Source organism: Xylocopa sonorina, chromosome 12, assembly GCF_050948175.1.
Source record: "Xylocopa sonorina isolate GNS202 chromosome 12, iyXylSono1_principal, whole genome shotgun sequence".
In the NCBI taxonomy this organism is placed as follows: Eukaryota; Metazoa; Arthropoda; class Insecta; order Hymenoptera; family Apidae; genus Xylocopa; species Xylocopa sonorina.
In genome coordinates, this window is record NC_135204.1 from 10,638,890 (window position 1) to 10,661,438 (window position 22,549).

Genomic DNA, 22,549 nt, shown 5'->3' on the forward strand with positions numbered 1-22,549 from the left:
GCCACTGTTCACCCACAAATCCCGCACGAACGTGTCGAATCCGTGTGGGCATCCGCGCGGTGTTGGTCACCGGGTAAACACGTACGCGCAGGGAATATCGCGGCCGTGTGAACGCGCCTTAAGCATCTGCCGTGGCTATCGCGCGGACGCATACCCCGTTGCCCACGAAAATGCATGAGCGCAAACACAAACGGATTAGAACCTGTCGTGCCCCTTCGAGCAGACGCATACGCACGATCGTGCATGCCTACGCGGGGACCTAGGGTTCCCTCCGACTACCTGTGCCAATTTAGAGGTTAATGTCGCTCCAACGACCGATAATGTACAATATATATATACATCCCGTTTCAAAAAACCAGGCTATTAGGACACACGCCATCTTTGCCGCTTAAACGAGCCGTTTATTGGCAAATTCTATTACGCGCGCGGCACCACTCTGCCAGATCGTACGATACTTGTATTTCCCAGCCCACACCAACGACTGTTTTCTCCCATTCCATTAGAACCGCGCTACCTTATCGCGATCATTCGTCTTCTTTCTCGCGATCGTTGCGATCTGATTCGTCAGGCTCGTTCCACCGCTCGCCTACCGCTCGATTTGCGTCGATGCCTCGGATGGCTGGGTTCGTTTGCTTTTTAGTAGCCCTTACAGCTTTATGCGCGCGGACTAATTTCGTTTAAGCGCGATCAGCCACGTAGTTGTAGTTGCAGCTGCTCGCTTATCGGCGAAATTGGCTTTTCAGGATCTCGAGCAGGAGGACGACGGCAGGATTCACAAGGGAACGTGACGCGCGATAAGGGACAGGAGGGAAATGCACCGGCAGATGTCTTTTGTTGGTATCCGTCAATTTCTCCGTTCGAAATTCATATTACTCCCCGGTACTCGAGCAGAGAAAGACAACGATTAAGCCGTTCGATTCGAATCGAGATCGGCCGTTCAATTTCGACGATTCGTGTCGCGAACGAATCGAGGTGACAACGGGAACGATTCAATTGATTTTTTCCATCGATCACTCTCTGGCTGGGTGGAACGAATGGTTGGGGCGGAGAAAAAAAAAAAAGAAAAAACGAGGAAAAAAGAGGGAAAGATTAATCAATTAATACGCAAGAGCGGAGCGAGAGCATTAAATTACCAACTGCTGTCATAATCTATCTCACCTCTGGCCAGTTAAACTTGGCTAATAATTCGCCAGATTGGCGCCGGCAGTAGGCATGCGCAACAAAAACCAATAACACTGGCTCTCTCCACTTACCCATACAGAGTAGCTCTACACCCTGCTATAGCTTCCATTCGGCACCCCTGTGGTCCACCCCCGTCGTTCCCGATCCCTACCGCCCCTAACCCCCAAGATCTCCGGCAACCATGCGAACCACGCTGCACCAACAACGTACCAACACCGTACCGCTAGAGATGGGAATAAACCTGACTCGAATCGCATCCACGCCTATTCCCGCCGCCTCTGTTCGAAAACGTAGTAACGCGACTTTTCGAGATCGAAGAACGATTAATCCGCTCCAGAATCGCGCAAGATATTGAAAAATTCTCGGACACGGAAACGATATCTCCCGTCCGATTCGAGGACGCAGGCTGAAGTAATCAATCCGAATTACGCTCGTCTCGGTTCCGTCCGCGCGTTCGTTCCGGCTTGGCTGCGATTCGCAAACAGTTGAACTCGGTTCGATTCCATCTCTACGTGACGGTTGTCTAATATATCCACGGTGGGCACATGCCGAACTGAATTCACATAAATCTATTGGAACGCGTAATGCTCGTCGGATACCGATCGACCGGTCGCGAGAGAGAGAGAGAGGCTGAGAATTTACGTTTTATTTGGACAATCTGACGAATTTACTTGGTACGAGACGGTGCTCGCTTTCGTCATTGCACGCGCTACATCTAATTAATTAACTCCATCCGCGATGCGGCGAACGCGACCCGCTTATGCATCGCAACAACGTTGTCACCCTGTACACAGAAATCCGTCCTGAACACGTTCGAACGCATGTCAAAACGTGAAATTGCTATTCCTCCTGCCGATCGATTACGTCGGCATCGTTTCATCGTTTTACACAGGTTTAAAGTGGACGCGATTTAAAATCGAGCCGATATCATCGAGTGCTAATGGATTTATGTAGCTACGGGAGCACTGCGTTCCGTCTGTGTTCGAAACGTGTCAATTGAGAGAGGGAAAAATGTTGAACGTTTTTGCCCCGTGAAATTGGCTAGACCCGGGCCCTCGACGCGGAACTTTAAATAGAGAGAAAAAGAAACAACTTTGGTTTCTTGATATAAACGCTGACGAATTTAATACCGTCCGACTGTGAATCACTCGTTCCGTGGAACGCGTGATTGGGATTTACCTATTAGCGGGGAAATCGGGTTGGGAATTTTGCGAAAGATCGCCGGTTGATGAAGCGCGGTGGAAAAACGAGTATTTTTACACGCGATACATCCCCCCAATTTGCCAATTCCGCGCGTTGCAACATCCGCTGGAATTCTCTTCTTCGATTGTCATCGTTTGCATCACGATTCCCAAGATGACGTAGACGCGAGTCGATCGTCTTGTTTGGCCATCGTATGGTAACGACGGTCGTGCGAAATCAAATTTAATTAATACAACACGGCTTTCGCGTTACAGTTGCAAACGCGCGATACGTTCTCGATCAATTTGACCGTTTAACGGGCAGAGTAACGATTTAATTAAATATTTTGCTAATTATTCCGACCCCCGACACGATCGTTTATATTGTTCGATTGAGCTTTACGCGAGCCGAATGATAATTAAACTCGATGCGAGTAACGTTTCCCGTTACTGGGAGGGGGAAGAAAGAAAAACTAGCCAGAAGTGCGGTATCGCGTATATATGCAAGAAACGCAGGAAAAAGGAGAATGCGAACCGAGTCTGGCGAGAAATAAATCAAGGAAAAACAAATCGATTTTGCCAGTTTGTACGGGTTTTATGAATAATATCTGTATGAAGCATTGCCGGTGCATGAATGTGTTATGTAAGTCACGGGTTCTGAATAAGAGCCTGTACAAACACTGCATTGATTTTTGTGCATATACACATGCGATCTCCGACTTGGAGAGCACAAAGTGGCATTAGATAGCCCCGCCATGTTGTACGCCTCGTGTATATCAATTTCCCGTTGCTTTTCGCAAACAATTTATCACCGATACGCTGCGTGTACGAAAATAAATCAATCTATATTTAAATCCAGCAAATAATTACGTTTCTCTTTACATCGCTGCCAAGCATTTCCGTCCAACATTTTTTAAATAATTCATCGCTCGGTATTCGAACGCGATAATAATTTAAATAAAGCGGAATATTTTCGTTCCGCACCCTCCCCGTTTGATGCAGACCCGCGCCAAGCATTTTGCTGCGAAAATAGAGATTACTCGTTGTAACGTAATTTTTTTAGGGGAGCGGGGGGAAAAGCGGAAAGTAGAAAAAGAAAGAAGTCCGAGTTGATCGGGATTTAAATGAAATTTCTATTCTCCGTTCTTGTTTTCTTTCGAGCCCGCGCTGGCGAACGTTAATTGCATACATTTCCATCTTGAGCGTTTCTACGGCGAGTAACATTTTTATTTGAAACGTAACGGGATTACCGTGGATGTAACTCGCGTGCTTGCTCGTGTTTCTTTCTTCTCGTTCGTTAAATAAAACATTCTCTCCTCGGTCGTTTCTCGCTTGGGAAATATGCAGACGTAAATCGATCGGACAAAGAGAAGTCTTTGAACCGATGCTTGCGATGGGTAGGTTCGATTTAGGATCGGTATCTAATGGAAGAAAACGATATAGACGGGTTAATCGCGTTGTACGCGGAGGGCTTAAGGGTACGTTCACCCGATCGCGGATTCCCCATCGTCCACGGCCGCAGCCCGAACAACAACCGCGTGCACGAGGAATTCCACGAGTTTTATTTAGAACATTGAATTATTCTAACGCGGCGAGTGCGCGCGTGTCACCGTTAACGCGTTCGGATCCGTTAACGCGCGTAGACGCGAGCCGACTGGTTCGCAATTTTATCGGAAATTATGCGCCGGACCCCCCGCGAGGATAACGAAACCGATCGAATAGACGCGATAAATTCTAACACGTGGGAAATCTGCTTAACGATTGCAACAGGAGGGCGAGAGAATTGAACGAAACCGGTAATGGGTAGAAAGTCGTTCTGATAATTAAATAATGATAGGCGGAGTAGCGCGATGCGCGCGGCGAGCGTCGTTCGTCAGCGATTTCCTGATTAATAAATAATAATAACCAAGCGCGGAACTCGTTTGCGATTTCCCGATCGTTTCGCGATGATAATAATTCCAATGTTGCGAACACACCGTTTCGTTTCCCCGTCGATTCGTAGAAAGCTCTCGACTACTCGAATCGAAATGTTGACCCTGCCGAATCGATGATGGATACACCCGCGATTCTTTCGTTCCTAGCCGAGTCGCGAAGGATTCGAACGGGAAGAAACGATCGCGAGATTATGAAATCGAGTTACTCGAAGGGCATTACGAGCGACGCGGAAATTGGACGTCAAGGTTCCCTCCGAGAGAGCGTGTACGGAGAAAAAAGTAAATAAAACTGAAGAGAAAAGGGTAAAAAAAGAAAGAGAAAAGAATATATAGCGAACCGCGTAGAAACGACCGCAAATAAATTTCATCGCTCCCGGAACAAATTTTTTTCCCCTCAGGTAGGAAATAAACGAGCATAAAGTATTTTCCGACGTAGTGCAATGAAATATTCGCCGCGTGTATGTTCGATCGGTGATGGAATGCATGCAAAACAACGCTTTGTTCGCTTTTGTTATCCTCTGTGGTACCGTTCGCGTTTATGCCGTACAACAATATCGCGACGACTTGGATTTTTCATTCGTCCTTTCATTAATTTTATAGCCTTCGTTGCCCAGCCGCCCTCTTCCCTGCAATTTGTTTGCGCGCCGCCCGCTAAAGATTCGATACGACGCGATACGAGTAGAGAACGAAATAACCTTGCCAATTTCTACCTAGACGGACGAAACTTTCATCGGACGTCAATTAAGTAATCTCGAAAATAATTGTACGCGCTAGTCTGTTTCAATATCATCATTTTTCGCTCTCGGGTATTAATTTGCGGCAGCAGGTATTATACTCTAACCGGGGCTTATTATAACAATGAACCTGATAACAGGAGAGTAACATTTATTAATTAGACTTGGTCGGAGCCCGTTTCCCGACCTACCCTCTCGTCCGCCCACGGAGTTTAATTTGTAAAATAATATTTACATTTATTCGTTCGTTATATCACGGTTTAATATTTGATGTAATTGAATTAAAGGAACCAAACGAAATGAAACGTATGAAACGGGAATTTAATATCGCCGCGTAAATTAGTTCTCGTATTTATCCGGAATTACAGTGAAAAATCTTGGTGAAAAGTTGTATGGTTACGGCTAGGAAAAAGGATAAACGCAACTTTCGAAATGAAGTTAGAAAAGTTCATATCCTCGTAAATTACTCGCGTGCAAAAAAGGAAGGATAGAGAGGGGGCAATAAAAAATGGTAAAACAATTTTTTGCGAAAACAGAGGAAAGCTTCGCAACGTTGCCGGCAACACCTACGAGCCAACATTCTACGGGTGTACCATGCCAGCAGAGGTCCTCGCAAAGGGCGCGCAAACCTCCAACGTACAATTGAACTCGAAACAGAAAAAAAAAAAAGAGGAAAAAAGGAAAAAGCACGCAACGGGGTGGAAACAAAAACGGGACGCTTCGAACGCGAACAGGAAAGTCTTTTAATACTTTCGTCAGAAATAATCAGCCGGTTAAGATAGGAAATAATCGGCGTTGTTTATACCTCGGAATCAGCGTAGTTTTATTCGACCGAGGAAGTTCGCGATTACGTCGGGCGAATAAGAATTTGTTCATTACGCCGGATTTAGAGCGAACGAAGGAGGAACACGCGCTGAGAAGAAGGGCCCGCCGCCCCGTCTTCGAGACTTTTATCGCGTTTATACGCGAGGCCAGTCAAGAAATTGTCGGTAATTGCCGCTTTCTTTTAGAAGCTGCGCCGAGGGAATAAAACGAAATCAAAGCTGGATGGATGAAAACAAATCTGGCAAGAGAACGGTGAGTCCGAAAGAAAGGGTGCGAAAGAGAGCTGATAATTGCGCGTTCTCGCCGCTCGATTCTTTTGTCTTTCCACGCTGGATCTCCTCGAGTGACGCTTCTTCGGTTCGCTTATGGTGACACGTCGTTTTCATCACCGTCTCATCGCATTCTTTCGCTCCCTCGAGCATTCGCCAACCGACAGCGAATACTGTTTCATCTGTCTTTTAATTAGAATTTTCTCTATCCGATTGATCGAGTTGTAGCTACTCGATAAAACTCCTCCCCCGCGGCATGAAATCGAAAGGTGTGGAAATATCGTATTATCGAGACTTATCGCGATTCGAGTGTGTCGCGTGTAATTGACGTGATTGATGAACACGCCCGAATCGGAAGGTTCGATTCATCTTGACTATCGGGGAACAATGTTTATCCGACAGCTGCAGAGCGTCCCGCTTTTAATTTATTCCAAGGCCTAGAAAGGACTGTAGGGATACAAGCTCCCTTGTCGATTCTCTCGATTCTCTCTCGGCTCGTATAATCCCAAAAATACAACCAACGTTCGTATTCGTTCCCGAACTATTTTCTTTTCTTTCCTGTTTTTTAATTCGAATCGGTTCGGAGTATATTTTAATCGCGACCAAAGTGAGCGTGGCTCGAGTGCGATCGATTCAAAGTTCGAAGATAGCAAACGAAACGAGACCTGAATCGAGAAAATCGATCTTTGAAACGCAACATTCAATTCCAGAAGCATGGAAATAGAGCGGAAAGCATACATCGGAGCAAACACATTTGTCGCAACATAAAAAGGGGGGAAAAAAAGAAGAAATCATTTAAACGTATTTACGATATTTAGTTTAACTTGTAAATGCGACGCACGAGTTTTTCTATTTAATTAAAATCATGTTATCATAAAACGTGCATCAACAGCAACGAGATCGGATTAGCGTCCATCTGCACGTGGCCTGTACGTGTGTTGCGTTTCATAAAACTAACATTTAAACCAGAGAATGCATTATTCATTACGTCATTTCTGCGGACAGTATTAGAACGTAACCTTGTCGTGTGCACGGATACTTATTTCTACACGGTCGTAACGGCATAACAGAGTAATACTTTAAAAAACTCGGAATAATTGTATTCCAATCGTTTTAGAACGTTCTTTTTACTTAGTTCAATTTCTTTTTTCTTTCTCTTTTTTTTTATTCCAACCTTCGACGCGTTTGAAAATAACGAACGAATAAACTACCGAATCAAAGCTCTTTTCTCTTCGTATTAATTTCTTCTCTGCAGAAGCTTTTTCGGAAATGGAACGCAATTTTTCCTCGCAGCGGTGATTTTTTTCCCGGTACTCCAACCGAAGGAACAAAGGGGGAAAAAAGAAAAAAAATAAAAGGAAACCTTAACCGCATTTATTCAAACTTTGCCTCTCTCTCTGTGTTACTTCTATAAACCGTACGATTATTTTATCACGCGATTCGCAATAAAGCACTGTTTCTTATCCGAAGTTTTAAACGAGAGCGGACCAAATTGGTTGGCAACGTAACGGCTACAACTTAAATTGGAATAATAATTGAAACGAGAGAACGTTATTCTTTCTGAAAACGAACTATTTACGACTATTCTGTTCGGAAAGTCGCTTGAAATAATATTTCCAAGGGTGTATCCAATTTGTTGCTGTTACTCGATGCCATGTACAATAATACGAGCGTGATTGCGAGCACGGTGATTCGATTTAACAGTGCCTCGCGTGCACCGACGTTTATCGATTTAAAATAATAACAAACGCTACGTGTTTCTTCATTTACGAAAGTAACCATTACGTACCCGCCATTACGGCGTATAAATGCTCTTAATAAATTCGAAAAGGAACCCCTTACAATCTGAAAACAATTCCTGGAAAATTTCTAACTGAAACTCACATTCTGTACCCAGCGATGGATCCATTTTTAAACCGTGGAATACTCGTTGTAAATTTCATACGATACTGTTATTTATTCAGTGAAAAGAAGTCGCAAGAGACGCGCAACTTTCCGAACGCGGTGCATATTTAATTAGCTTAACAGTCGGAGTAACTAAATACAGCTTTAACCGTTACGTGTCTCTTCCAATTAGCAGATTCGAATGAAAGTTTCTCGTTAAAGTAAAAACGAACGTACCGCTCTCCTCGTAAAACGATAAAAATCCTTCCGAAAACCAAAGAAATTGGCGGAAAAATCGTTTCTAATCTACGATACGCGACCCTTTCGAACAAGTCAGCCTGTAAACAGTGAAAATGACGAGCGAAAGGGTGCGCTTAATTGACAATGTCTCGATAGTGGTAGAGACTAACCCCAAAATCCACCCCAACATCCAACGAGGGACTGGCTGCGCCCTTTAGACCCCTCTGAAGGGTTTTTGCATCTGCCTCTATATATACTATATAGCCTCTCTTAACCTTTTCCTTTCCTTTAAACCTTCCAGCCCCTTTTTACATATCTTTGGTTAACTCTTGTCGCGAAATATCGGGAACAATCGAAAGGACCCTCGTATTCTCTCACACTGAACAAGACTCTTACCCGCTCCGGCACATTATCATCGCAAATGTCATGTAAATTATTCTTAATTCCGCGATAAAACCAATTTCATTAGATCCCTCTTTATTACGATAACGATCGCGAGTTACTTGATTAGCAGACTATGCATATTAATAGATTTATGCAAAGAGGACACGCGAATGCAAAAGATATCGGTCTTGCTCGTACGCGAAATTATCGGGTTCAATTAAATTATCGAGCGCGCGTCGTGTACCCGGGGAAAAAAAATTCGATAACACCGATACCTCGTTTTCGCGTTCCACTATTAGCAGGGGGAAATAAATCTCTATTTTATTTTACGAGCGTGCCACGGAATTCCATCAATTTTTTAACTCCACCGTTCGCTTCTCGTTTCGTATTTTTCTCCGATTGAATCTATTCCCCTCGTCCCGCTCTTCATTTGCATTGTTATTTCACATTAACGAACGTAAATTAGCAATGACTAATTACCTACCGCGCCGCGGCGTTACATAAATCGATTTATGTTTTAATATTTATCAAAGAACAAGTTGCGAATATATTTGTAGAACGTTGCAAAGAAGGACGTGCAACGAATGCGATTCAACCGCGACGCAAGCTCAACGGCGGAAGTTTGCTCGAAATGCGGTTTCAATCATTTTTTCTTCTTATAATTCTTCCCTCTAAATGCGTGCCAGAGACACGATGTTTCATAATTAATATCGCCAGATGGAAAGGTACGATCAACGCAGAAGAGAACTCGAAGAATCAAAAGCGAACTCGCGAAAGGAAGCGGTCGTTAAAGAAGGAGCCATTAGCATGTCGTTAGCATAATACAAGGTGAATTTGATTCCGAGTACACGAATGTGCCCCGAACAGTATCGTGGTCGCAGTAATCGCGTTATTATAAGACGGATTAATCCTAGTTAAAACAGTACCTTTAATGGGAATCGTCAGAAATGAACTTCTATTCGACGCGCGTACTATATTAAATTAATTCCATTCAGGGGGAGGGGGAAGGGAGAAAAATAAAAAAAAAAAAAGATCAGAGCTGTGTGAAATTTAACGAAGGTAATGGTCAGCGGTCGCGCCGAAATACTCTGAATTCACGTGAAATGCGGCCGCGTGAATTTTTTTAGACGAAACGTTGAAGCAGCAACGCGCAAAAAAGAGCCAGAACGTAAACCGGTTTACGACGTCGAAAAGCAACAACGCAAAAACAATGTACAAGGTACGCGTAGAGTCATGCATGTAGAAACGTTAGGGAAGATTGGTGAGTCGGACGCTTATCTGTTATTAATCATCGCACCGTGAAATAAATATTACAATGTCGTTTAATTGAGTAAGGATAGAGAGAGAGAGAGAGAGAGAGAGGACAAGTTCCCTTGCCGATTACTCCAACGTGCATAATGTTATGTAAACCGTGAAGAGTATATAGGAAAATATTTTTCGAACCGAGCAACATTTTTCATTTTTTTTTTTTTTTTCTCCACGTCGTTGCGCTCATTCAGCACGGAACATGGAATTGTTTCGTGCAACGTGGCCGAGCAGATGAATTAGATCAAGGTTGCATCGCATCGCTAAAATTAACCGGCAGAATTCAGAAAAATCCTAGGCATTACGACACTGGCAATCGTCCGGCGATCTCTTAAATCATTTCGATTAGACGATAATCGTTGCTCCATTCGATGCGATTACTAATACCGCGCCGCGCGATGCTTCATTTTTCCGGTTTCGAGCGGGGAGAATTGAATTCTATTGTCCGATCGTTGGAAAAGATTGCTGAATCATCGGAAAGAAAAGTCATTGAGCAAACAGCATTAATTTGAAGACGCGTGAAATCGGTTCTACGGTTCACGTTACTATTTACCGTTACTATTTATCTTCAAGATTTTAACGCTACATTATTCCGTTCGTCATACTTCGCATTAATTATACGTTCGCTTAATGCTATGCTTTATATTACAAACATCGGGAGAAAAGGCTGGTTATTATCTTATCTGGGGCAATTAACTCGAATAAAAGATTACGCGGGAGTAATTCAGCTGGTTCTATCGTGAAACGAGAATAAGGTTTCCACGTATTTCTGGAAAGCGAGATTTTCTATTATTATACCATTCGAATAAATTATGCTCGTGTATCTGACGAGAAGCAAAGAAAAAAAAAAGAGAAAAAACAAGCCTCTCTCTCTCTCTCTCTCTCTCTTTCTCTCTCTTACTTTCACAATAAAATCGCAACGAAGCAATCTCGGTTGATTTATCGATTTAAATATTACTTTCTATTCTCTAGGCGCAGAAATAATTGGCAGAATAGAAGAATGCAGAAAGAGCCAGAATCCTGTTAAAGTTCGTAGACGGATTGTTTGAATATTCCAGTCGTTTGCTGCTTAGCGAAGCTAAATTTGAATAAAGAGGGGACGCGATATATAATAAAAGAGGGAAATCACTCACCTCTCCGTGCGTGTCCCTTCGACCGTCCGGGGTGTTCTCCGGCAAGAAGTACAGCCGTAAAGATGCGAGAGGTTGATTCGGCCCCCGGCTGTCCATCCATAGCAGCTGAAGTTCCCCGATGCTGACGAGGTCGGCATCGCTCCACAATTTCGTCAGAAAGAAACTGCCAAGACGAAGCACACGACCGTTTCCTATTCTTACAGCTTTATAGAACGTATACGGGCCGTGGCTGAAGCAAGCACCGCCCAATAACTGCAATACGGAATGTTATTCGTCAACCAACCGATTAATGTCTCTGGAAAGGCATAAAGAAGAAGAAGAAGAAGAAGAAAAGAAAAAAAAAGAAGAGAAAAAGAAGTAGCCGAGCGCGAGGCATCATAGTTGTTACTTTTACGTGAAACCGGACGGGCAGAAATAATACAAGGTTCGTTGTCAGTGAAACATCGAAGTAATTTTAAGGCCGGCGTCGAGTATGCTTATTTGTAAGCCGTCGGTTCGGTTTTATGGATGTTCGTCAAGTGAAACAAGTCGTTAGATGACTCATATCCCATCCCAGCGGGACTCATTTGTAACAATGCGCCTATATACTTTCTTTAAAAACCGTTTACCAACAACGCCTACTTTTCTCTACACGTCCACTGACCAACGATCGATCGATTAATTTATTTCATTAATTAGTCGATTAATCCACAGAATCCAGAACGAATAAAAATGTACAAGTTGTAATAAATTCGCAGCGATCCTTGTTCGACTGCGATTATGAAATTCTACTGTTCGGCTCGTCGATGTCCATTAATAAGCCTTGAGCTCATTTACGGGAATGAGTAGAAAACGATATAACGTGTTTAACCACAGATAAGGTAGAAACTAATGAAGCTAAGGCAATAAATTTTCCAACGAGAAGAATATTAGCTATTGCGAAGCGAGGAGCGAACGACGGACGATCCGAGAAATAAAATCAGCCAGTTTGCTGAAATAACTTTCACGAGGACATTATAGAAGATATCTACGTTTAAATTTCATATCAGTTTTGGGAGAGCATAGATTATCGATACGATCGCGTTCTGGTTATTTATACTCGAGTGACGTTTAAAAATGTGCCTATAAAAACGAGTCACACTCTCGACCCGATAACGCCAGATTACATTATCGGATACATCGCGAACATAGACCAATTAAAATGTTAACAACTCATTTCAGCGAATCCTTATTATTTATTATTTGTTATTTATTTCGTTTGTCCGTCCGCGAAGGGAGAAAGAAAGAAAGAAAGAAAAAAACGGCTCTATTAGTTTGTTAAAAAGGGAGAACACATTTATTATTCGACGGAAACTAAAGAAGAAAATGGAAAAAGAAATTCGTCAAACGAAGCGTGCACAGTGCGGGTACAGTCCTGCGCATAACTCTCGATGAATTTCCTGTGCGAACTGCAAAGCGAGCAACGACTCGCATTCACGTCTTTTATGCCTTATCCCTCTCTCTCTCTCTCTCTCTCTCCCTCTCTCGCGCGCTCTCTTCTTTACTTCCAACCTTTTCTTTTTGCCAAGATTCAACCGTCAACGTGCGTGATTAACGAAGCACGCGAGGGCACACCGATGCGGTTCTGTGCAATTCCGAATGCACAAGTGCATTGCGCGCACCGTGCGCATCAATCACGCGCAATCGCTGCCGAAATCGAATTTTTCGCGCTACTCTACGCCCTCGAATTAACCAGAATTAACAGATAATACAGTACATCTGGTACGATAGCCCCAACTTGGCGGATGCGTTATATCCGACGTTATCCGACAATCGTAGTAACGGTAAACGAATTTCGTTAAATAACCATTGGGAATTGAAATACATTCAAGACCGGTTGAAACGTACATTACGCGTAGTTATTATTAAGTACGCGTATCTAATCTTACTCGATAAATTATCCGGGGCAATGTCATTTTCTCGAAACTTATTTCAGAAACGTACTTTAGACAGAAACTTTTGAAGCAAGTTTCACTTCTAACACAGTTTCGCTTCTAATGTATTTGCCCTCTTACACGAGAAGGGAGCGAGATGTTATTAATTCACCGTATAATTTAATTAAAAGATACTCTACAATCGCGTCGGTCGGGTACGAGCAAACCGGGACGTACTTAGCCAAATGAAATATCAAATTTAGAAAAACTTGCGGCCCCCTCCACCTCGCTTTCATCGTTCGAAAAGACCATCTCGATAAAAGCTTCCAATTTTCAGATTGAAAGCCGAATCCCGGTAGAGAGATGGATTAAATTTGTTGCCATCGCGCGTCCAACGCCGACAGTTGATATCTAAACACGCGAACGGAGATCTTTGAAATTCATGCCTTTGTTAGCTACTCGCGAGATTTCGATCGTAGCAATGAAAAAGACGGAATATCCAACGGCCTTCCCTCGCTTTATTCGCACGGTCGATTTCAAATCGATGACCGATTTCGATGGAAAGAAGCTAGCACAGAGACAAACCTCCGGTAATTTATTATCCATAAATCGCTGCTAGTCTTTGATCGCTGGTGAAACGCGTTATTCTCATAATTACGATTCACTATTCCCGTTTTTCAGCATCGAAGGGAAGAAAGGATGTATAATTAACGTCTAAATATAGACGGGTATAATAGTCTCGTTATTTAATTCCGATTCAAAGTGCACCAACATTACGGGCTGTTGTGCAAAAACACAATTACTTCGTTAACTCTAATACTTCAATGGCTCAGCTATTTCCTACTGCGATTGCATCGAGTTTAATTGCCCGCTAAGTCAACCTAATAATATTCCGCTCTCGAGATATTACTACTATTCCTTCGAAATACAAAGATGGTTCGTTTCGCTCCGAAATATTCGTCGAGGGATAATCGATAACAGGCAGCGGCGATGATATAATTGAAATGAAAATAACCGGATCGCCAACGCGAGCGTCACATATATACGCGACGACTCGCGTATCTTGGCCTGACGCATTATTTAATACACTTCTCGAGAAAAATAATAGAAAACGATATTAACGAAAACAGAAGCAAACGAGGAGAGACGAGAGAAAAGAAGAAAAAAAAAAAAAAAAAATGCGTACGAGCATGATCAATTATGATGAATAGGGAATAAAAATGGCCGGTTATCATTCGGGGCACATGTTCTGGCTGTCAATCAAGAGGTCGGTTACATAATTGAATGAATAGACCGTGATAAACGGTAGCCGTTGAATGAGAGCCGCTGCCATAACTATTTCCAATGTTTTAAGGGTACAGTCGCGTGCAAGAGTTTCTCGTCGGTCAAGACACGGCCTGGCTCGGTCACCAATGGTATTTATAGCGTTAATCTCGTTTCTCCGCCACAGCTGCATCGCCAGCGAAACCCCAACGCCATTGATATCGCAATTGCATCTACCGGGCCCTTATTTTCTTCTTTTTTTTTCCCTCCTTTCCCCTTTTTTCTCCTCTCCTGGTCGGCAGCAACTTCTCCGGTTCGCGCACCCTTCCCTGCACCCTTTTCTATCCCTTCCGCTATACGCGTCCGCCGTAGTCACTTGGCTGTTGTGCATGGATTTTCGTGGCGCGTTCCAGCCTTCATTATTTACCCGCGCACACACTCCAATTACCATCGCCGCGTACCGGCTCTGCCAAATATTTCTCCGCGGCATCGAGAGCGACAGCGCATGTATTATTCAGCGTGCGTTGTCGATGCCTCGTTCGAGGCACATTTTATTCCTCTACACACAAGCGCAATGTTACGATCGGTTTATTAGTTATGCTCGTTGTCAGTCATGCCCAGTGGCGCTCAACGCGCTCTCTCCTTCGCGAAAGATATGCTCCGAACCGAGATCGATCCCATCACGTTTACCATTCACGCGAGCGTACGAAATTAACGGGTTCCACGAAAACGCTGATTCAATTTCACTCCGAACATCATCTCGAGAGCTACTAATCGACGATTACCAACGGCCGCTAAAGAACATTAATTGGACTCGACCGCGAATAAATGATTAATCGATACGCTAGGATTAAATTCGATAAGACAAAGAAGAGACAAATTTCACAAGCTTTTCGAAATAAAACGAGACGCGTACAGAAACTAATGCCTTTCTGTCTGAGAACCGCTACTACAACTACACTACTACTACTACTACTACTACTACTACTACTACTACTACTACTACTACTACTACTACTACTACTACTACTACACACTAGTACTACCACTACTACCACCATTGCTTCTTCTTCTTCTTCTTCTCCTTCTTCCTCGACAGAAGCTAGAAAATCTGTAAAAGCGATGCAAATGGGGCAAGGAAGAACGAAGTACAGAGAGAAAATGATTATTCCATGTAGAAATACCAAGTACAAATGGAATATCGTCTCATTTCTGTAATTGCTCTTCAGGGGAACTGGTTTCTGAGAGCAGCATCGCGCTAATCGCATAAAGAAGCATCTGCGAATAGCGTATCTGTGAATGGCCGACTACCATAAACCGTGTGCTACTCAAAAGTGTTAATCCTTTAACTGTGAATAATTACGCTTGAACGAAAGGTGCGATGCGATGTAATTTTCTCGCTAAACGCGACTCTACTAACCAGCATTTTCCACTGGCTAACATTCGGTCGGATCGAGGCTGTTATTGTCGTTGATACCTCCGCGTTCGTAGAAATTCCTTTTACCACGAGCAACTTTGCCCCGTCGGAAAATGAAAAGTAGATTTAATCTGGTCGATTTTCTTTCAACGATACACAGCCCAGGTAATTATCTTTCATAAATAACGCGCGCTATCTTTTCGTGCCATCTTTTTTGCTTTTATATTTCCTTTTCAGCGCGGCTGACGTGCTCGCGGTCGGACCACCGACACGTTCTCACCGTATCCGTATTGTTTGACATTTCCCTTTATATCGCGACGATGGTAAAAGGCCGCGGAGATATTTTGACGAAATTAGAGAAATACGTATCCGAGCGACAAATATTTGAAATTGTAGTATCATTCTTACGTGCGAGTAATTCTGAGAAATCTAAACGAGCGTTTAAATTAAAATGGAACCGAGAGATACGATCGAGCGCGACGTCCACCCCGGGGAACGCGAAGGGTTTAAGGAACGAACGAGCTGAATTTTCGTTTCAGCTTTAATGTTCTACTTCGCTCATTATCATCCAAATGTTCTCTACGCTCGGCCACGGAAACGAAAATATCGATTTTTCTGACCTCCCAACACGTACACGCGTTTCATTTAAACCGCCGATTTATTTTTCACGATTAACCGCGACGGCCATTATAAATAAAACTAATATGCAAATCGGTTTGCCGAAGAAAAAGGCACCATTGAAAAAGTTAGCCGAAGACTGTTTAATAGTCATGAGACAAAATGTGCACCGGCGTGTATCCTTGGCTCGAGCTGGGCTTTGATAAAAGTATAGGTAAAAATAGAATGTTTACTTTGCTTATCGATTAATTGTAAAATGGAAAAGGAAAAGAACCGCGAGTGCGCTTGTTTCGCGTCCGAATCGCATGCGTTGACAACGAAAAAAAAAAAATTATTTCGGTAAGAGATCGTGGAAAAAAGATTGCGCGCTCGTTAAAAAAAAAATATAATGCCTGGAAGAAAGAGAAAAAGAACCGACGGGAAAATGTTGCAAGCCAACGATGGCATTGAACAAAGGATGGAGATTCTAAGCGCAGGAAATTTCATCTTCTCATGCATATTAACAGAGGCAAGAAATTAATACGACTAACGTATAGCGAGGCAGAATCTCTTCGACAATGTATCGCGATTATCGTAGGCATAACTAAAAAAAAAAAGAAAAAAAACTGCTTCTCGTTTAATCGTGAACACAATGAGACGCGTTATATAATCGCTCGCCAATAAAACGTCGAATTACCTTGTAACTCGCGTCGTGTAATCGCAGAAAGGGATATAAAAAGAGACAAGTTGCCGAGTAATTTTCACGCTTGTTCAACTTGGTTACTCCGTAAGAGAGCGGGACTGTTAACATTTGCGTTTAGAACCGCGGATGGCGGGGAGGAATGGGCCGAGTGGAACAAGAGGCGAAAACTGTCGGTAATGCTTATTTGCAACAATCCACCTGTTACGTAATCAATGAACTTGTCTGCTGTTCGAACGACCGTAAGGCGTAAGAACCGCGACGTGAAAAAAGATCACTCTTCTCGTCCCTTGAAAAGTAACTAGGATCGAACGATTGCCGAAATAGGGCAACCCTGATGGGATAGTGCTATCCCTGACTAGTCGACGGAAAAGAAAAACGAGCGATGCACACTCGAAAGATCGGGGGAAAAAAAAAAAAAAGAAAAGGAGGTGGGGTGTGGGAAGGAAGAAAAAAGGCAGGATATAGGTCAATGCTCCCTCATCTCCCTTTATCCCCTGTCTCATTGTATACTCTCGCCGCGTGTAATCGCATATATACCAAGCTGTCCAGGCCCTCCCGCGATCTCTCTTTTCCAGTTTCTCTCTTTCTTGTTACTCTCCCTGTATCCGTTGTTCCTGCCTATTTGTCTCTCTTTCCCGATGATACACCTCTCGAAGAGAAGCCACCGTGTTTCCCACTCGCTCGGACCCATTCAATTCTCTCCCTCTACCCGTCTCGCTCGACAGAATGAATTTTACTAAGCGTTTTAAGCGACCGTCACAACCGGTGACTCACCTTCCAGACGTTAAGCGGCGAATCACAAACGAATAACAGATAGTCTATTATTTATAGAACGCACCACCACTCGAGAAGGTAGCTTACGAAGAAGGCGAAACGAATTTTCGCCATTCGAGCGAATTTGTTTTAATTGAAACAAACATTCGCCGTACTTTGTACATACCTGCGCGTGTATACGGGTACTTGGTATTCACGTTGAAAATTTAAATATTAAGTTCGTCGAACAGCGAACGTGGCTTAGCTTCTCGGAGTGGTGTACAGTCTGTCGGAGGAAGTTCTTGATGGGTTTATTACACGGGCAGACATGGTTTTCTCGAGTAAATATTCCGCTACTCGAATGATTTATTCCGCTACGGGAATCGATACCAGCCTTAAAGTGCATCGAGAATGAGCTTTCGCTGATTTACCAATTGTTGCAAGTCAAACACTCGGCAAAAACTGTTTAACCTTTTCAAACACTTGGTCGAATCATTCTAATGAATTTATGGAGTACGTAGAAAGTTGGTATTCACGCCGGTTTCGAACGGCACGGGAACTAAGCGCATTTATTTCATGCAAATTTCAAATTAGAAACACTCCGAGATACGTATAAGAGGAGATACAGTTCGCTTTTATCGCTTCTCTGTACGCGCTTCCAGTACAGTCGGTTACAAAATTAATTCACGCCGTCCGCACGGTATCGCGTGCACAGAGATCGATACGCAACGTTAACACGCGTGTTCCTATTTTCACTTGGATTTAGATGCCCATTGCGCGGCGAGCGTTATTTGTGAGACAGCCTTTAGGCTTCACCCGCGCGCGCACACGCACACACACACACACATATCGAACGAAAGGGTTCCCGATGGACAGCGATGGGTACGCGTAGTTTCTCGCGATCTTCCTTCCTTCGACCGATCGATCGATCGATCGATCGATCGATCGATTTATCGAATAAAATCTGGTGCTGGGGAACTTGGAAGAAAGAAATACGAAAGGCGTGGTTGGATGACGGTTCGGAGAAATGTTGAATCCGCAGAGAATCTCGTAGCGGCTGGAACGATCGAACGAGGAGAGCGTGTCAGAGCCATCGCTAGACCGGGTGCTCACGTACGCCGCAGTGAAGTAACGTCTGTGTGTACAGGAGTGAATCAACACAGGGGAACGCACACAGAGGGCGAAGACACGTGTATGCACACTCGATACACGATATACGGGGAATTTGACTCACAATGTCAGGTATATACAACGTCGTCGCGCGCACACGGCTCTCGATCTGTAATACGAATCAACGAATAGGCACACACTTGACTCGTCGGCGCATCGCTTCACGCAACATTTGCGCAGGCATTTAACCCTTTGCGGTCCCAACTATTTTTCCCTATTTCCCATCGACCGCCGATCTGTATCGACCGCCAATGGTAATATCCCCCTGGTAAATGCCACCTTTTACGTCACCTCAACTTTAATACCGTATAGGAGATTTTCGGAGCGACCCCGACGCCGCGTCGGAAATAGAACGCGCCTACCGAGTTTTCTCCGCAATCTCGAAATGAAAAAGCAAACTCGCATTCAAAAACATTTGTATAATCGGTGCCACTCGCGATCCTCGATCGAATTACTCCGTTAATTGCACGCGCTATTCGGCGAGCTTTTTTTCATCGCGCCGCCGCGCGGGACTAAATTTTTCTCGAGGGTCATCCATTTCGATTAAAACGAATGGAACGCATTTTACTGTATATTCCGGGAAAGTAATTCATACGGGCCGGAGAGCGTGTATAATACGCGGCAACATTTTCGCCGAGCGGAGAAGCCAATTACGCGTTTCAAATGCGCGCGCGCGTTACTTTTAATAACATTTTATCGGAGTAACGAGTATTTCAACTTCGAGATTCTAGAGGCGCTGTTTATAGCGAATATATATAGAATATATATTTCTCGTCCCCGCCGCGGAAGTGAATCGGTAATAAAGGATATTCGGGAGCGGTTCGCTCCGTGATTCTCGTTCGTAGCTATCGACGAAACTCGAGCTAGGGCCCGCTACGCGGCAGATCAGAAGTCACCTTGGAGATGGGCCCGAAAATGGAACCGGTTCCCAGCTCATATAATTGGGTCCCTCTCTTGACTGGCCCTCTTTCGGAATAATCAACGTTTATTTCGCCGTTTATCGCGAACAGGGTGTCAGGTCCCTTCGAGTGGGCCCTTTCCTCGTCCGTCGAGCTCCTCGCCGAGAAATTGCTACCCCGTTTCCGGCTCGGACTAATTTCTATCAACTTCCATACTCCGCGCTCGCCTCGCGCGTTCCACGCGATTTTATTAACTGCTATTACGCGCGTTACTATTTATAGAACAGATTCACATCCTTTGTGCGTGGATGAAATTTTAAATGCAATAAAAATCATTTAAATATTCAGCTTTTCGCCGGGAGACCGGAACAGAGAATTACTTTGCTTTAGAGAAAATTCAACGAGCTTCACCGTGAATGGTAATAAAGATATACGACGAACGCGTCGGCGACTCGACTCGACTCGACTCGACTCGACACGACGGGAGAGGGAAGAAGAAAGAGAGCTCTCGTGGAACGATACAACGTTACCATCAAAAATATCCAGTAAAAGGAATACCTTTAGTTTCGTCAGACAGACTTTCGCGTTCCTTATTTTCTTCGACGATAACGGTAAGTAAATGTTAGAGAACGCGGGAATACTCGCGAGTAAACGTTACGCGAAATGCGAATTCTTAATGAATTTCTTGTCGAAAGTCACCACGACAGTTCCTCCTATCTTCATAGAATATCGTGTCGCAACGCGTCTCGCGACTCTTTTTCGATTACATTTTAAACGATAGGATGACTCCGTCTCTTTTCGAAATTTTACTTCCCCCGGTTAATTTACGCGAGCCAACTAAAACTCCGCTAGCCGAATTATTTCTATCGAATGAGCGAACCATCCTGTTTTTCCCTCTTCCACTTGGAATCTGTGAAACGTGAAATTACCAGTCGGATTCAAACGCCTTTTTAATAAGTCTTTTTGATGTCCCGCTAGTAGAAACTGTCCGTCGTAATTTCTATTAATGTTATAAACTGCGAGAAACACGGAGTTCTATGTTTTAATTAGAGACTTTTCATGGCCCGTATTTTTTCATTTAGGAGCACGCCGCGTTCTGCGCTTTTAACGTCCAAATTTCATCGTTCGCGGATCCCGTTCTTCCTCGGTTGTAAGTCGCGCGAAAGAAAAACTGAATAATTAAACCAACGCCAATTGTTGTTAAATCGAAGATACGATAGAAGGAAAAATTGCTGAATTCGCCGACACGTGTCAACGTTGTAAAAGCAGACGCGAACTAGCGTAAGAGGGGCTGGCTAATTAACGAATCATACGGGGTCTCGATTAGAGAAAGAGAGAGAGAGGTGCTATCAAATTCCCAAAAGTTCGATCCGACGTTTGAAACGTTAACCAAAGATTAATTCAGTGAAAAACAGTGCAATTCAATTTGTTTTCGATTCGAGAACGATTAATCAAACACCGATAAAAGAATCCCGATTTGGTATTACGCTCGAATCGAGGAAAGAAAAGTATTCTCGTGGAAATAACAATAATTATGTGTTGGCTGGCTTATCTTGGCGAAGAAAATTTGTTTTATTTTCGAAAGCAATCGGTTGCGATAACATTCCGTGACCACACTATAGCTGATAAATACGATTATCAATCGAACAAGACCGTATCAGCCAGATTAGAACGCTGCGAAACTCTTTTGCAATTAATCATGATCGCAAGGTTCCTAAAATAAATTATTCGAATCGACGTGCTCGCCGCAATACTATTTCAATACGCATCGTTGCCGATTGATGTAGAAAAACACGAGAAAAGAAAACTTGGCGAGGTAATTAATTTTAAACGGCTTATGAGTCGCGTACACGACGACCACACTCTTACGCTAGTATCGCGTAATGATGCAATTGTATGAGTAATAATGCATTATGGAAATACTGATGCTGCAATGTAACACATCGCAAGTACGAACGTGGCACGACACGATCGCGTTTACCATTGTGTACGCGACAATAATGGATATATTACGTTATTATTTCAATAAAAATGGCCAACAATAAGCGGTTCGTCGGAAATTCAATTGAAATTTCGAAATTGATTAAAAATATTGAATTTCAAATCGTCAGATCGAATTAAAAATACGAAACTCATTCGCATTCGAGGCATTCCGGGAAATTGTCTCGCGCTGATCCGACACGCACCTTTCGCATAAACGATGGTACGCGTGTTTCTGTTTCTCAATCATCCGCAATCGGTGGTTCGCAGAGAGAAAGGGTTGAACGAGAGAAACGCGGCTGCGCGTATATTGGCGTGTATCGCACCGACAAACATAATATTCGCGTACATAGATTCGATATCGTATTATTATTAAATCCTGCCACGTTCTGCTCTACGTTCGAAAGAATCCATGCGATTCCGTAATATATGATTTTCATAAAATTTATTCGGTTCAGTTATCAGCGATATTTTGCTCATTCCCCCCCATTTAAACTAATCGCTCGTCCGCATTTATTTTGGTAAATAACGTCTGCAGGAAATCAAAGATTACACTCCTCCTCTGCACATCTCGTTGCGCAATGCGATCTATGTATGCATGCGCGTTGATAATTCCATTCTTTTTATCGACTCGCGCGCAAAATTATTCTGTTTACCTACGACGCTACAGAATAATAAATTGAATTCCCACGAAAGATTTAACGCACCTGTTTCGTTCGCTTAATCCAGCTAATCACCGATTATTCGTCGAAACAAATGGAAGATCGTAATTTAAAATCCCGTCTACATTCCACGATCCCTGCC

General features: G+C 43.5%; 1 protein-coding gene across 3 annotated transcripts in view; it reads right to left on the reverse strand.

Moving 5' to 3' along the window:
- LOC143429941 (uncharacterized) overlaps positions 1-22,549 on the reverse strand; it is a 120,859-nt gene that overhangs the window by 78,758 nt on the left and 19,552 nt on the right. For all 3 annotated transcript variants that reach the window (XM_076905813.1, XM_076905812.1, XM_076905811.1), the window contains one exon: positions 11,072-11,323. In XM_076905813.1, coding sequence (XP_076761928.1) covers positions 11,072-11,323 — 252 coding nt within the window. The remainder of the gene's footprint in view (positions 1-11,071; positions 11,324-22,549) is intronic.